The sequence below is a fragment of the Rhodnius prolixus genome, unplaced genomic scaffold, assembly GCF_049639745.1.
Source record: "Rhodnius prolixus isolate KJV_2025 unplaced genomic scaffold, Rpr scaffold_16, whole genome shotgun sequence".
Classification (NCBI taxonomy): Eukaryota; Metazoa; Arthropoda; class Insecta; order Hemiptera; family Reduviidae; genus Rhodnius; species Rhodnius prolixus.
In genome coordinates this window covers 905,198-920,450 of record NW_027411616.1, presented here as the reverse complement: position 1 = coordinate 920,450, position 15,253 = coordinate 905,198, and the positions used below count along the sequence as shown (strand labels likewise).

General features: G+C 31.8%; 1 protein-coding gene across 5 annotated transcripts in view; it reads right to left on the bottom strand.

Annotated features, from left to right (window-relative positions):
* Nucleotides 1–15,253, bottom strand: part of LOC141457490 (F-box/WD repeat-containing protein 9-like) — a 34,725-nt gene that overhangs the window by 17,564 nt on the left and 1,908 nt on the right. For 4 of the 5 annotated variants that reach the window (XM_074134556.1, XM_074134557.1, XM_074134555.1 and 1 more), the window contains exons 2-7: nt 8,684–8,891; nt 7,238–7,371; nt 5,940–6,163; nt 4,459–4,720; nt 4,232–4,351; nt 3,053–3,211 (exon numbers count right to left, since the gene is read on the bottom strand). In XM_074134556.1, coding sequence (XP_073990657.1) covers nt 3,053–3,211; nt 4,232–4,351; nt 4,459–4,720; nt 5,940–6,163; nt 7,238–7,371; nt 8,684–8,891 — 1,107 coding nt within the window. Of the gene's footprint in view, nt 1–3,052; nt 3,212–4,231; nt 4,352–4,458; nt 4,721–5,939; nt 6,164–7,237; nt 7,372–8,683; nt 8,892–11,857; nt 12,050–15,253 lie in introns of all 5 variants that reach the window. The other variant, XM_074134559.1, reaches the window with a different exon arrangement.

Below are 15,253 nucleotides of genomic sequence, written 5' to 3'. Positions count from 1 at the left end.
AAAAGGTACAAAAATCTCCTTAACAAAAACTTACAGTTTAAAATGTTAAGTATAAGGGTTGATTAAACGCCAAAAGGTACACAAATCAGCAAGTACCCAACATTTCATTAATACTTCATTGATATTATTTAAGTAATTTTACTGTATTAATTTTCATTAATATTTTTTAGAATTTATTAGATACCCTTATGCTGGCCAGTTCATTCATAATATTTTTTTTTATAATTGTTATAAAATGTATATTATATATCTTTGTTATTAAATAGGTACTTTATTTTAGCTCTATTCCAAATTAACATATTCTTCTGATTTCTCTTTAATATGCCCTTTATTCTGTCACATATTCATGCTTGTTAAAGTAGAAAAAGACGAAGTTAGAGTCGGCTACTGTTTAAATTTTAATCACGGAGGATCTAAAACAATATTTCAGTCTTGAATTCGTCTTACGGAAATATTCGTGAGCCCAAATAACACAGTTAATAACAAGTAGATTATTCAACAATAATTATTCATTTCTCATTTTTAATTTAATTTAGTCCCCCTAATTTTTCTTATAATAAAATACTGGAATAGTTAGCTCTCCTAAAAATATGCCTATCTTATTGATTTTATATTACATATATACATAACATTGTGGGAAGAACACCTAGATTGAGAATGTAATTGAAGAAAACTATATTATTTACTATACAGCCAGATTAATTATTACCTATTATTATAAAATTTGACTACTACATAAAGTAACAATTACTTTAATCGAAGAATGAACTTAAACCGACGATTTTTATTATTATTCATTTCTCATTTTTAATTTAATTTAGTCCCCCTAATTTTACTTATAGTAAAATACTGGAATAATTAGCTGTCCTAAAAAGTATGCATTTTTTATTTATTTTATATTACAATTGTGAGAAGAATACCTAGATCGAAAATTTAATTGAAGAAAACTATATTATTTGCGATAAAGCTAGATTAATTATTACCTATTATTATAAACGTTTGACTACTTCATAAAATAACAATTACTTTAATCGACGATTTTTATTTAAAAATAAAATAAAATCATTGATGTATGTTGGTATAAGCATTTTTGTAAAAAGTTTATGCATTTTTTTTAGCCTCATATATATGTATATATATATATATATATGTATATATATATATATATATATATATTTTATAACGTTTTCTTTTTCACCTGTAATCAATAGTTTTATTAATATAGATAAATAGATATTACAGTCAATTTAAGTTAAATGGTGTGGTACTTGAACAAATATTTTGTAGATGAAAATGGCCAGCATAAGGGTATGTGACATCTAATAAATTCTAAAAAATATTAATGAAAATTAATACAGTAAAATTACTTAAATAATATCAATGAAGTATTAATGAAATGTTGGGTACTTGCTGATTTGTGTACCTTTTGGCGTTTAATCAACCCTTATACTTAACATTTTAAACTGTAAGTTTTTGTTAAGTTAATAATAATTTTGGAGGGGGCCTCACATAAATGGGGCTAACTCCTCTCCCATTCGATATACAGCGTCTTAACCCCCAAAAGGCACATCTACATAAAATTCCGAATCGAATGACACCTCATTCATGAAAATCGGTTCACGCGTTTAGGCGCTACGTTGTTTCCAAAAAAAGTAACAACAACAACAACAAGAACACGAACAAGAACATTTTCTGAAAATGCCGTTTTTGCCCATTTTGAGCAATGTATTTCTTGAAATCTATTTAATCTATGTTGTTGCAACAAAATTACAGTTATAAAGGAGGATATTTGCCTTATATTTTAAAGAAAATTTGGGAATTGTATCTTTTATAGAAAAAAAAAATGTCTAAATTGGGTGTTTTTCAACGTTACGCTTTTTCATGCAGATTTTGACGATCAACCCTTATACAACTGTCTTACCGGACAGTTTTAATAAGTTTTCGAAGTTTAAAGAGAATTTTAGAGCAGATCCCGAAAAAATTCCAAAAAACTGCAAAATAGATTCAGTAGAGTGGCACTTACGGTTGATTCTGATCTAGTCCTAAAGCTTATTTTTGGATTAAATGGTAGCATTTTTCGTTTGAGTAAAGCTGACCACACACTTCCAGATAATTACCAGACCAACTATTTTGGATCTCTAAAAGAACCTAAAATTTGCCCTTAGTATATAATGTTAGTGACATAAACCAAAAATTACTAGTTCGAAAGCTAGCATTAAAATATAATATGCTTAACTGGAAAATACATCTTTTCTCAGAAAGCATATGTTTCAATAAGAATAAAGGTGCGACTGAAAAACGCCATTAAAATTAAGTTCATAGTTATATTGGTAGTTGGTCCAGAACAGCTAGCACTTCTTTCTTCTTGGTGGTACAACAACGAACTTTAATATCTTTGAGGGAAGGGATTAGCAATGCTACTCGGAGATCCCGGGTTCAAATCCAGTTGCTGGCCCTTAGATTTTCCCTTCCTAGGGGCTTTCTATAGCTCACTATCCGGAGATGGACTTAGTGTCTGGAGGCCGGCACTGCACTGATTAATGCTTTGGGCGCCAATAAACTCAGATGCTGACGCGCCTTAAATCAATTGGTCAATAACAGTTTATAGGATTTGGTCGATGTCTCATTAATATTGCAGACAAACTAAATATTGATAAAGAGAACATTTTAAAAAATCAAAGTATTAAATTCCAATTTTTCTTAGAGTTTTTCTCATATCATTTGACAGCGTTTGTGTCGCAAAACTGACCAGTTATTAGGAAAAAGAACAGCAGTATGAATGCTACAGCAGGAGACATAGGTTTCCTTAGATGACAATATTCACATCGCATCAAAATCTAGCAGTTGAAATAAAGATACGTATCAGCTAAATACAAGAGGACATCCAAGCTAACAACTCTGGCATCGGTTCTTGATGAGTCTGATGCAAGTATGCAGGCCTGGCACAAAGAGAATGGTGATAAACTTCCTCAGCATACAATTTAGTTATTTTGTTCATATTGGTAGGAGTATTCCTTTCGCCAGAAAAAATAATTATATATTTTTAACTTACGGAAGTGACTTGTCCGTTAATTGTCTGATCCCAAAGAAGAACTGGTGGAGTTGTACATGTACTAATGATTCTTATATGTGCATCAAAGCTTCCAACTGTAACACATGATACATGTGGAACTACTGATGTAATCAATCGAGTTGTTCCAACGTTCAGTACCTGAAGTTAGAACAATTAATTAGACAAATTGTATTTAGAATGCTCGTATGACATAACAGCTTACATACTAATCCACTAGACAAAAGTGAAACAATTATTACAAAATTATTCACTTTCAGTTTAGAGATAAGCCACAGACAGGCAGGCAAAGAGACTCTTTACTAACCCTTTTGTCAACAAATGTACAAGTAAAAGTGTCTTTCAGCTGGATAAATAAGTACACAGAATTTAATAAAAATCATTAAATTAATTAATTAATTTAAAATCAGGAGAAAGTGTAGTTGCTCTTCTGGTTAACAGATTTTTTTTTTTAACGTGGTATTCCATCAAAGTTTTTAAGGTTCGTAGATATAATAATTAAAAAACGAAAAATTAATTTTAAAAATCAGTTTTTTTGGGGCAATTCTTTCGATTAAAAATTAATTGGCACTTGCTTACTTAATAAATAATGTATGAAATTAAAAAAAAAAATGGTTGTATTCAATCACGGAAAATGAAAACAATCGCCAAATAAAGCCATTTATCCGTTTGGTGAATTTCAAACAACGAATTTCAAACAAAAATTTTATGGAGGGAAGAGCTAACTAATCAGAAAACCATGTTTGAACATCTGTTTTATTTATTTTTGAGTTTGACCGGCATACTGATTTTATTTATTTTATTACCAAAGTTATAAGATACATAACTGTGTTCCTCGCAATCTTGCCAAAGAAGAAAGACGGAAAGCAAGAGAGTTGGTTAGTGAGAAATTAGATATACGTATATATATATATATATATACTATATATACTAGATTGAGAGAAAGAGAGAGTGATAGTGAGGCTTCGCTAATTTTTTCACATTCAAGGAACCTCATATTATTTCCTATGAAAACACAATTCAAAAAATTTACTCATCACATACTTCCTCCTCTTACTAATAGTAAGATAATACTAATTTATAGTATGGGCTACATACTATAAATTAGTATTATCTTAGTATTAGTATGGACTATTTAGAGTACTGTATTATTTTACTCACTAAATTTTCTGAAGCGTCACTTCCTACAGAAGTCATGTGAATATTGCCACGACTGTCACCTATATAAATAAGTCCTCTTTTATGTGCAATGCACCTGGGAAAGGAATTATCACGGCTAATCTGAAAGAATTTAAATGTATTACAGCAAAACAATCATAGCGTTTACCATTTACTTGTTAAATAAGCAAAACTCTAGGGGAAAAAGTCACTTAACATCCTTTACATACTGTCACAGTTTTGTAGCGCTGTTTGTGGTAACGAATGTCAAAAAAACACAAACTTTTATCTTCAGAAGTACTAAGCAGTAGATTTTGTTCCGGAAGCAACAGTACATCTGTCACTGTGTGGCCATGCATATCAAAAGAAATTAAAGAGTTCTTAGCTTGTGCAAATCCTATTCTTGGATCTAGTAAAATAATTTTTGGCGAATGTAAGCCAGCTGCAACTAAACCTCTTGTAGTAGAGATAGCCATGACAGGTTTTCCACAACTATAATTAAGACATAAGGTTATTTAAAAATATGTTTTGTACTTAACTTATGAAATAAACATTTAGGGGCAAAACGTTGAAAAAAGATTGTGAACAATGAAGTCAAATGTAAAAGTAAATCAAAAGTCGTTAATTTAATAAATTAAAAGTAGCTTTCAGAGAAATAGAGTAAAAAATTTTTCTTTTCTGAAAAATAAAATAATAATAATAAAATAAAAAATCAATTTTTTATATTAAATGCGAGACGTATTTTTTAAAGTAAGTTTCGTTTTGGCTATTATGAAAACATTCGACCGTGTTTACGTTTCTTTGTGGGTATTTAAAAAGCCTCCTTCGATTAAGAATCCCGCCGACTGTGAAATACGCGCTATGATTCGTTTTCTTAGTGCTAAAGGTGTGAAAGCGGCTGAAATTCATTGTGAGATAAGAGAAGTTTATGGAGAAAACAATGGTACGAAAATGAGTTAAAGCTTCAAAGATGGCAGCACCAATATTCATGATATGGAACAAATTGGGTGACCTTCAGTCATCACTGAAAATGTGGTGCAGAAAATTGGCGAAAAAGTCAAAGAGCACAAACGCTTTACGATTTCAACGTTATAAATGAGATTCCTCAAGTGTCAAGAAGTGTTCTCTATGAAATTGTGACCGGACGCTTAAATTATCGAAAGTTGTGTTCACGCTGTGTACCGAAAATATTGACTGAAGATGCAACAACTTGGTCGCCCTCCGCACAGTCTCGATCTAGTGCCCAGTGCCTACAATCTGTTTCTTTATTTGAAGAAGCAAGTGGGCGATCAGTGCCACGACGATGATGATGACGTCAAAACGGCCGTGCTGCAGTGGTTGTCAAATCAGGTAGACTTCTATGAGGATGGGATTCAAAAGCTGGTTGTACGATACAAGAAGTGTATTAATATTAGAGTTATTTATGTAGAAAATTAGAATGACACAGGCTTCCATGCAAAAATAAAATTGTTAAAAAAAAGTATACTTGTTTTTCTTTTATTTAAATACGATACTTACTTTAAAAATACGCCTCGTATATCGTGGTTGTAAACATCCAACGTTAGGAATGGTTTTTAAAGTTCATTGAACTTCTTGAATTAGATTTTTTTATGATTATTTATTATTATGAATTATTTTTTTACACATTATTTTATATAAACTCCATTACACGTTATTGATGGATTTAATAATAATTTATAAATTTACTCACTTAAAAGAACAAAGGCGCTGCAAACCTTCAGTAGCCCACAGCACGACTTCGTGGTCCCAGCTACATGTGAAGAATGTATCGGGTTCGTAGAAATCAATATCCCAAATCCATCCTGTATGATTTCGGTCGGCAGAATAGATAGCTTCCAAGTGCAAACTATCAGCGTTAATTTTCCATAAGTTAACCATTCTATCTCTTCCCCCGCTAACTATAGTTGATCCGTTCTACTTATAAAGAAAAAATGTCCGTCTTTAGAACCAATGATTAAAAAAGACACAGGATGTAATGAATAGGGAGTAAAAATACTCAATTAGTAAACCTTAATGTAGAGTACTTAAATAATGTTATACATTCCATTAAAACAGACCGATTAATCACTTTACATTAACCCTTACAACTATCCTACCGGATTTTAATAATAACAATTTTAATTTTCCCCATTTAAAAAATAATTTTCTGCAGAATATATTTTTAAAATTAGTGATTTAAATAGTAATTAAATAATATTTTTTTCTTTGCCACATTATGACACTTTTTTAATAAAATGAATTTGTATTTAACCAATTACAAGAAAAACTAAAAGAGAAGGCACTAAAAAAAATAATGGTATTTTATTTATGCAGTTACAATTGAAAGAGAATGTATTTAATAGAATGAGAAAACAAAATTAATAATTGCAATGTTTAAGAAAGGAAAGGTAAAAAAAGTTTCCTTTATGAATTACTCCAATTTTTCTTTGCAACAAAAAACTCTTCACTCCAAAAACACATACACACACACATACAAGATTCAAGCACATTCTCTGCACATGTACATACTGCTATACGAAAGGTCTTTAATTTAGATTAAGAAGCTTTTTTTGACTTCGAAAATGCTAGCAATGTTTGAGGCTTACAGCTTCATGGTCGTGTGGCCCATTCTTCAGACGATTTAGCCTTTTTCTATTAGTAAAAAAAACTCTCTACATACACAATTTAAAATCTTTGCTAAATCAATTCCAATTCTCACTAGACATACTTCTTCTTTCTCAATACCAGTTTCAGAAGACAGAACTCTACTTGTGTAAGATCTAAAACTCTTGAGTTGTTATTCCCGTAATGAAGGCCGAATATGAAAACTTAAATAAGAACATGTTTTGTCTCGAATCGACAGTTAAAACTGGGGTATATTTCGATTGTTAAATTACTTTTTAATAAAAGTACGTTTTTCCTAAGTGTTATTATAAATCGCATCTAAATAAACAAAAATCGTTATTTAATAAATAATAAAACAAAATTCAAATACAGTAGTATACAAACCCCAATGATTTTAGTTGTGTCCACTGGTGCGAAGTGTGGTTGACGAAACAGTTGTGAACCAATTTTCTGAAACTGCCACTTCTTCTTTATTGAACTCAGGTTTACTGCTAAATCGCGCCAAAGTACGTCTCTTCCTGTTTAACAGATGTTAATATACAATAGATAATTTTATATTTCAATATTATAAATATTCGTTCTCTAAAAAAAAAAAAAAAATACTATATTTTAAGGTATATCGCAACTTCCCCAGAATCTTCCCTTAAATCAATAGTCTATGAATAAAGTGAGAATTTACTTATGACATAAATGAAGTTCTAAATACCCTGTGGCAATTTTGGCGTAGAAATGAAGTTAGAAAAAATAAATAAATAATTTCGCACTTTCGGGCTACTTCAATTTCGAAATAATGGCAATACATTTTGAAGTCAACAGTAATAACATTATCCTCCAAACAAAAACATCAAGTTTAAAAAGTCAAGTATAAATGAAAAAAGGCACACAAATCAACAAGTATCCAAATCATACTTCTCGTAATTTCAGTAGTTAAAAACGTTGGAAAAAGTTTGTGCACTTCATTTAATTTTGTTTCTATATTTTCACTATCCTTCTGAACTTATTTCTTATTACCAAAGGGGCTTTTTAAGCCTTTAACATTTCCCTTCAAACGATGTTTTCTTGAAACCTTACAATTGTACATTATGTAGCGCTCTGTCATGCCCAACCTTCTTATGCTTTTGTGAATAGTGCTGGGGCTAAGAGTTGGGTCACTTTTAATGTAATTTGGTTTCTCGGATTATAATGGAAACACACTAAACTCTGAAAATTGAAATTTTTCAGCTAATTCGACTGATTTTTAAAAATTCTGATCCTAATCGCCTTAAATCCAAAACTTTGGTCATGAAATAAATGGGTATTTCTTCCTTTAACTCACAAAACCTCACAAACGGGGTGTGAGATGGTTCCAATTTATTCCTTACACCGCTATGTCCAATCAGGGATCTAACAGAAATATGAACCAGAACCCATGATACACAAAATCAACTTAGTATCAATCCAGACCACATCCCCAATCACCATTTCAGAACGCAAACAACACACTAAATTTATCATTACGGATACTCTGAAGTCGACCATTCCTGGAAGATAAACAGAGACACAGGTAGCAGATTCGGGACCGATAATGGTGAGAGGACCTCGCCCAATTTATCAAGTCTATTTACATTCACTGGTAACCATATTAGAATCTCAATTGTTAGAAGATTCTTTTTCCAATCTTCTGGAACGTTCCGGCACAATTTAAAGGTTAATACACAAGAATTTAAGAAATAACTTCTAAAGTTAAATTCCGTACCCACTCAATAAAAATACAAAACTTAGGATACAAATCGGTCTGGGACACTGTACTTTTTGTAATTTAAAGGTAAATCATTTAGACTCAATACTCACCGCTAAGCCAATGATCTTCTAATCCAGCGTTAAAAGGATTTCTTATCATAGTAACATTTCCCTCCAAATGCTTGAAAATGATTATATTTGTTAACATCTTTTTCCAGAACAGTTCGTCGTGTAATATTTTAGTAAAACGTAAGCAAACTCTGGTCATATTTCTTGATAAAAACTGGGGATCCAGATAGTTAAAAATTTTAAGTAGTATCTACAAAAATAAAAAATTAATTAAAAAATCTGATGAGTTACACGGACACTTCTTCTTTTACTAACATTTTTCCTTTTAAGAAGCCATATTTTTAATGTTTAATTGATCTTTGCAACACTAAATTTAAGAGGTAAAGTATTATGAGTTAGGAGAGAAGAGGTACATTATGGCTTAAATTAGCTTGATTACATTGTGTGTAGTACAATTTCTTTTTTTCCCCAGAGCTTGGAACAAAAATTTAAAAATTCAGCTTACAAATTTATCAGAAATACCTACCTAAAAAACCATTTTTTTCGCAAAAAGGTTTAAAGTAAAAGTACAAATACATATATTATAATTGGAGTTTTAAAAAAATTACAAAAAACGCACTTATTTATAACCTGGAATTTAATAAATATTCTCAATATTTTGATATAATAATGTTCACGGGTGTTAATTTGTAAATTAGATTGATAAAAACTGCTTGCTTACAATTGAACTACCACTAAAAAATTAATTTTCATAGAAATTCTGCATATGAGAATCTGAAAATTCCATTCATTTAAAGTTCCACTTCCATATAACAAAACGAAGTAACAGCTACTTTTTTAGGAGGGCTTAACTACAATCTACTATCACGTGAAATTATTGGACCACATCTAATTATATTTATAGCAATTAGTAAATTTACAGTAAACCTTTGTGTGTCGAAATTTGGGGTTTTAATTTTAGATTTTTAATATCTTGGATAATAAAAGATCACTCTGTTATTGAAAAGGTTTACGTCGGCAAAAATTAGTGCTTATTTTTCGCCGAGACGTCAACCAATCGTCCTAAGAGATCAAGAAGTTCTCCTCCCGAGTTTCACATATGTTCAAAACAAATATCAATGCCAATTTCGTCACGAAGTATTAGCCAAAAGTCCATGAATGATCTTACTCAGGTCATGTCAAATCTTTTGGACTTAAAATTGTCAACTCTGGCTTCTGAGGAAGATATTAATCATCTCCGAGAGGATTAAAGAAGAAAAAAGAAAGCTCTTAAAGAAGAAAATCGCCTTCTAAGATCTGAATCAGACTCATTAAAATTAGTTAATAAAAAAAGTGTTAATACAATGGAAGAAATAGACTTTCGCTCAAGGCGGAATAATCTCATTTTCAAGGGCATTAGTACAGTTAAACGGATGATATGGTCAAGGTTACAAGGGATTTTTGTCAACAAGTTTTGAAATAAAATATAAACTGATTTTTTCCAAGTATTTCCTTTACTGGTTATATTTTTACATTTTCATGATAAGTTGGCCATCTTGAAAAATTGTGTCTGAAAAATACAGGTTTTGTAATCCAGCAAGACTTCCCACCGAACATAAGGCCAAGGCAAATGAGGTCAATGCTGCTTTTAATCAGAAGGGAAATTTTACGTAACAAATCTGGAGTCAGAGTGGCAATATTAAATGATACTTTACTGATTCAGAATGAAAGATTTGAGTGGTCCTTGGCAAAAGGTTTAATGTTTCAAAATGAGGAAGGCACTAGAAAACTGTCTGAACTTGTGGGTGCTGACTTTACCAATTTCATCAATGCGTTGGCTTCGAATTCACTCCCGGCGGATTACTTTTTTAAGAACCCCATTGGCAAATCTGCAGTAATGTCTACCCCGACTGCTCCATCTGCTGTTTAACCATCTCCATGAGTACACACCGTCAGTCGGACATCTATCACCATGGCTATGACCTCTGCATATGTATCACTTAATTCATTGTTAATAATTTCCTATAACATATCAGGTCTTAAAGGGAAAATTAATGATTCTATGTTCTTAAATATTATCAGGTCACTTGATGTTTTTATTCTTATCGAAACTTTTATTACAGAAGAAAATATATGTTCATATAGTAACTAATTCGCTGATTTTAATCTTGTCTGTGTTCCAGCTAGTAAAACTGCCAGACATGGTAGAGCTAAGGCTGCCTTGCTATTTGGTATAAGGTCTAGCTACCAAGTAACTTAGTTCACTTCTCACTAAGTGACAATAAACATTTAAAAGGCATTAAAGTTTTATCTCATAATGTGTTAATTATTCCAGTATATCTAAATTGTACTTCCTGGGGAGGAAATTTTCAAAATTGAATTACTTTCTTGGATGGTCATTCCTTTTTTAAATTTATTCTTATGGGTGATCTAAATGTTAGAGTTCGTCAAGCTCAGACTCTCCTCCGATGAACTGTTCATAAGTAATCATAAATGCAGACTAACTAGAAATTGTAAAGATGATGTTCTGAACAATAGGGGCCACAATTACTTGAGTTATGTGAGAATTTTGATTTAGTTATATTGAATGGACGTTTTCTTGGGGATTCGAATGGTGAATATGTTTATCAGTAGGTTAGGCTGTTCTGTCATCCATATTTGCTGCGTTCCTCTTGAATCTATTTCTCTAATAGAAGAATTTAATGTACTACCGGAACAGTTTTCTGATCATTTTCCTATTAAAGTTACAATTTCTCTTCCAACCTTTAATATTGTAAACACTTTACCTTTGATACCCCAGTTAGTTTGTGCTGATAATCTTTCTGATAAATATAAAGATAATTTGAATAATATTCCCTTATTTCCTTCTAGAGATACTCAAATATGGCTCAATCTGTGGATGGATGTCGTTAGGGCATCTTGCCCTTCATCTTCTTCTAATAACTTCATTAGGAATTCCAGAAAGAACCTTTGGTTTGATTCTTCCTGTCATCGGGCTAGAATAAAATCTTTTAGTTTGCTAAAATTATTTCTGTCAAGTAATTCGATCCTAATCAAGAAAGCTTACGTGGAAGCTAATTACTCTTATAATGCACTTTGTACTGAAAGAAAGAAACAATTCTACACTTCTCTGGCAAATAAGTTCAATAGTGCTCGAGATACAAAAGAAGTGTGGCATTTAATAAATTATTTTAAATCAAAAACATTTATAAGTCATTATCTGATCTGGTTTCTCACTTCAGTCAATTACTTAATCCTCATTCCGATTCTTCTTTGATACTCTACGCTGAACCCTTAATATTTTCAGGTTCACTTGACTCTCCTTTTTCTATTGAAGAACTCAATGCAGTCATCAATAACGCTAAGCGTAACAAAACCCCTGGTCTCGATAGAATTACTTACGAGTTCTACATGTTTTCTTCTGATACCCTGAAAGAGAGATTATCATTATTTAATTACATATATATTAAGGAATATCCGCCAGACAGTTCATCTAGATCTATTTAACAAGGTGATATGAACGATGTGACCAACTATAGAGGTATCTCATGCCTAAACGATTAGAGAACTTTGTAGCTGAAAATGATTCGCTAAGCGAATTCCAGGCTGGTTTTAGACGAGGTTACTCTACTAATTATAATCTTTTCAATTTAATGAATAATTTAATTAAATTTAATTGACTTTTAGGCTGCGTTCGACCATGTCAACCATAGAGCATTATTTTTAAAGTAATTCAATATGAGCATTTCCTCAAAATTTATTTCGATTCTAAAATCCATTTACTTAAATGCTACTGCTTTTGTCCGAGGCAAAGATGGAATTTCTGACCCCTTTTCAGTGCAGAGTGGAGTAAGGCAGGGCTGCCTTTGAAGTCCATTACTTTTTTCTCTCTTCCTGGATGACCTTCCTGCGTTACTTGAGGGCGGCATTCATATTTCTAACACTTCCATCAAAATTTTAATGCATGCTGATGATGTGGTACTTCTTGCCGACAACCCAAAGAGTCTACAGAGAAATAATTATATTCTAGCAAGTTACTGTGACTTATGGAATCACTATGTCAACCTTAATATATCTAAGGTTTTAATTTTCAGAAAGGGAGGCAGACTGGCCGCATCAGTAAAGTGGTATTACAAAAATCATCTGGTGGAGGTTAATAGATATACATATCTGACGCCTCGACTTTCTCTCAATACCCATCTTGCAGAGAAGGTTGCATCCTCGTAGAGAATGCTTAATCTTATCTGGTCTGGCTAATCTCTCGCAAGGTACCATACCTTTCCCATATAAATTCCAAGTTTTTAATTCCATTTTTTAGTTCAGTGATATGTTATGCTGCCCAGGTCTGGGGATTTCAAAAGTATGATGTAGAGAGTCTCCAAAGATTTTTAATTAGAAAATTATTTGCACTTCCCTCAGCTTCGCCTAATTATATGCTATACATTGAGACCGCTGTGGACCTTTTAGAGGAATTTTTTTTAAAAGTTTTAGAACTCCCCCAGTATCGCTTACCGAAAATCATAGCTTTGGAAATTATCAATAAACAAATTTTATGGTTTCGACGTTGGATAGACTTGGCTCAGAAGTATTCCTACGATTTTGTGCCTCTGTGGTGAATATACATGCGTGGAGAGATCAATTAGCCTCCCTGTTAATTAAGATGAAAGCAGCCCATCGACGGGGGTTTCTGGACCGTCTCTCTCTCTCTCTCTCTCTCGTCCTGCTTCCTTTTATATAAAGAACTTGACCATTCCTTCAATCTTTGTCACTTCAATGAGGATCATTCCTCGGGTCTAACTCTAACTGAACTCCGCTGGAACTTTAAGTTAAGATGTGAGCTAGTCTACCTGAACCATACGCCATAGCTCCCTAGGGAAACTGAACTTTGTCCTCTTTGTAATTCAAGGTGAATTGAGGACGTGGTGCACTTTCTTGGCGACTGCTCAATTCTTTCTGAGATTCGTAGACTGAATTTCGGACATTCAGTACTTACAAGAGCACAACTTATTTGTTGTCGACCTCTCATTAAATATACTCGCCACGCCTGGTCTAATCAGCTGGTTCAGGAATTTAATTTTTAATAATTTATAATTCTGTTATATATCGGTTATTTTGTTTTATTTCTAGCTCAGATATTTTGTTTTTTTTTTCTTTTCTCTCAGTAGGTACATGAATTATATTTTTGTATAAATGTATTGTAGTAACAACGACTCCGGCTGACGGATTCTTTAAGCCGTTCAATATTTGCACTTTATAAATATTATAATTATATTTATTATAATTATTATTATCATGTGAAGTAGACGAGAGTGAAAGCACACACTTGTCTGATATTTTTCCAATGAATATAAATTTTGAAAGTAAAACAGTGGTCTCAGCTGGAGACCCAACCTCATATTACTACACCAAACTCGCCCCTTTAAAACCTTAATCTAGGAAGTGCCATCAGTATCAAAACGGAATATAAAGTTGAGTTTCCTGTAATTTTTATTTTTCAGTTATTCTCAAATGTGATTTCTATAAGCCAAAATGCACACGTCCCACTGTTGTCCAAAATATACTTGCTTTAGTTTTATTAATTAACTAATTAAAACTATCCGCTGAAAAACACCTAACTTACGACAATGTTTCCTCTTTTTGCGCAAAAGTTAAGTATAATTCCTAAATTTGCTTTAAAATAATGCGCATATCCTCGTAATTTTTTTGCAACAACTCAGATTAATTAGTTTCCGAGAAAAAAGATGCCAAAAATGAGCAAGACGGCATTTTCAAAAATTGTTTTTTTTTGTTCTTGTTACCTTTTTTGTTTAAACACGTAAACCGATTTTTATGAATAAGGTGTCATTCGATTTAAAATTTCATTTAGATGTGGCTTTTGGGACTCTCGACGCTGTACATCGAATGGGAGAGGAGTTTGCCCCATGTAAGTAAGGACCCCTTTAATATTATTCTAATAAGAATTCAGTAAATATTCGTCCTACTTTGACAAAATTTGGTACGTTGAAGAGGTTAGAACTTCCCTACGTAACGTTAAAGTGCTATCCTGCTCTTACCCCTACTAAAAAGAAGTATTGCAATTGTTTAAAATAATCGACGAACTGTCATACTAAATTGCTATTATTATAAATAAATTGCGATTATTATACATATATGTACAAATACCTTCCTCATTTATCCTAAACATTTTCTCGCGAATTTTTTTTTATGGAATTCTTTGGGTATATCAAATCTAAACATTCTTTGAAAATATCTCTCGAGTGTTTATTAACTGTTGTGCCACTGCACCCTATCTAGTTATAATGAAAATATTGCTTTTTTCAAATGTTTAAAAAATCTGTAAAACAGATATCAAACTGTACAGAATAAACAAAAAGAAAAAATCAACCCAAAACTTACAAAAAAAAGTTTAGTACTAGTAAAAATTTAAATCTACAGTTTAAAAAATTTGGTGTAAGTGTTAATTAAACGCAAAAGGTAAATAAATCTGTAAGTACCCAAGGTTTCGTTCGTAAATCAGGTCGTACTTTTAGCTATATAGAAACGTTCGTAAAAGCATGTTTTAATTGAAATATGACGAGTGACATCATTTAAGTAATAGCACCAAATTTGCGTTAATATTGCTTAGAATTTATT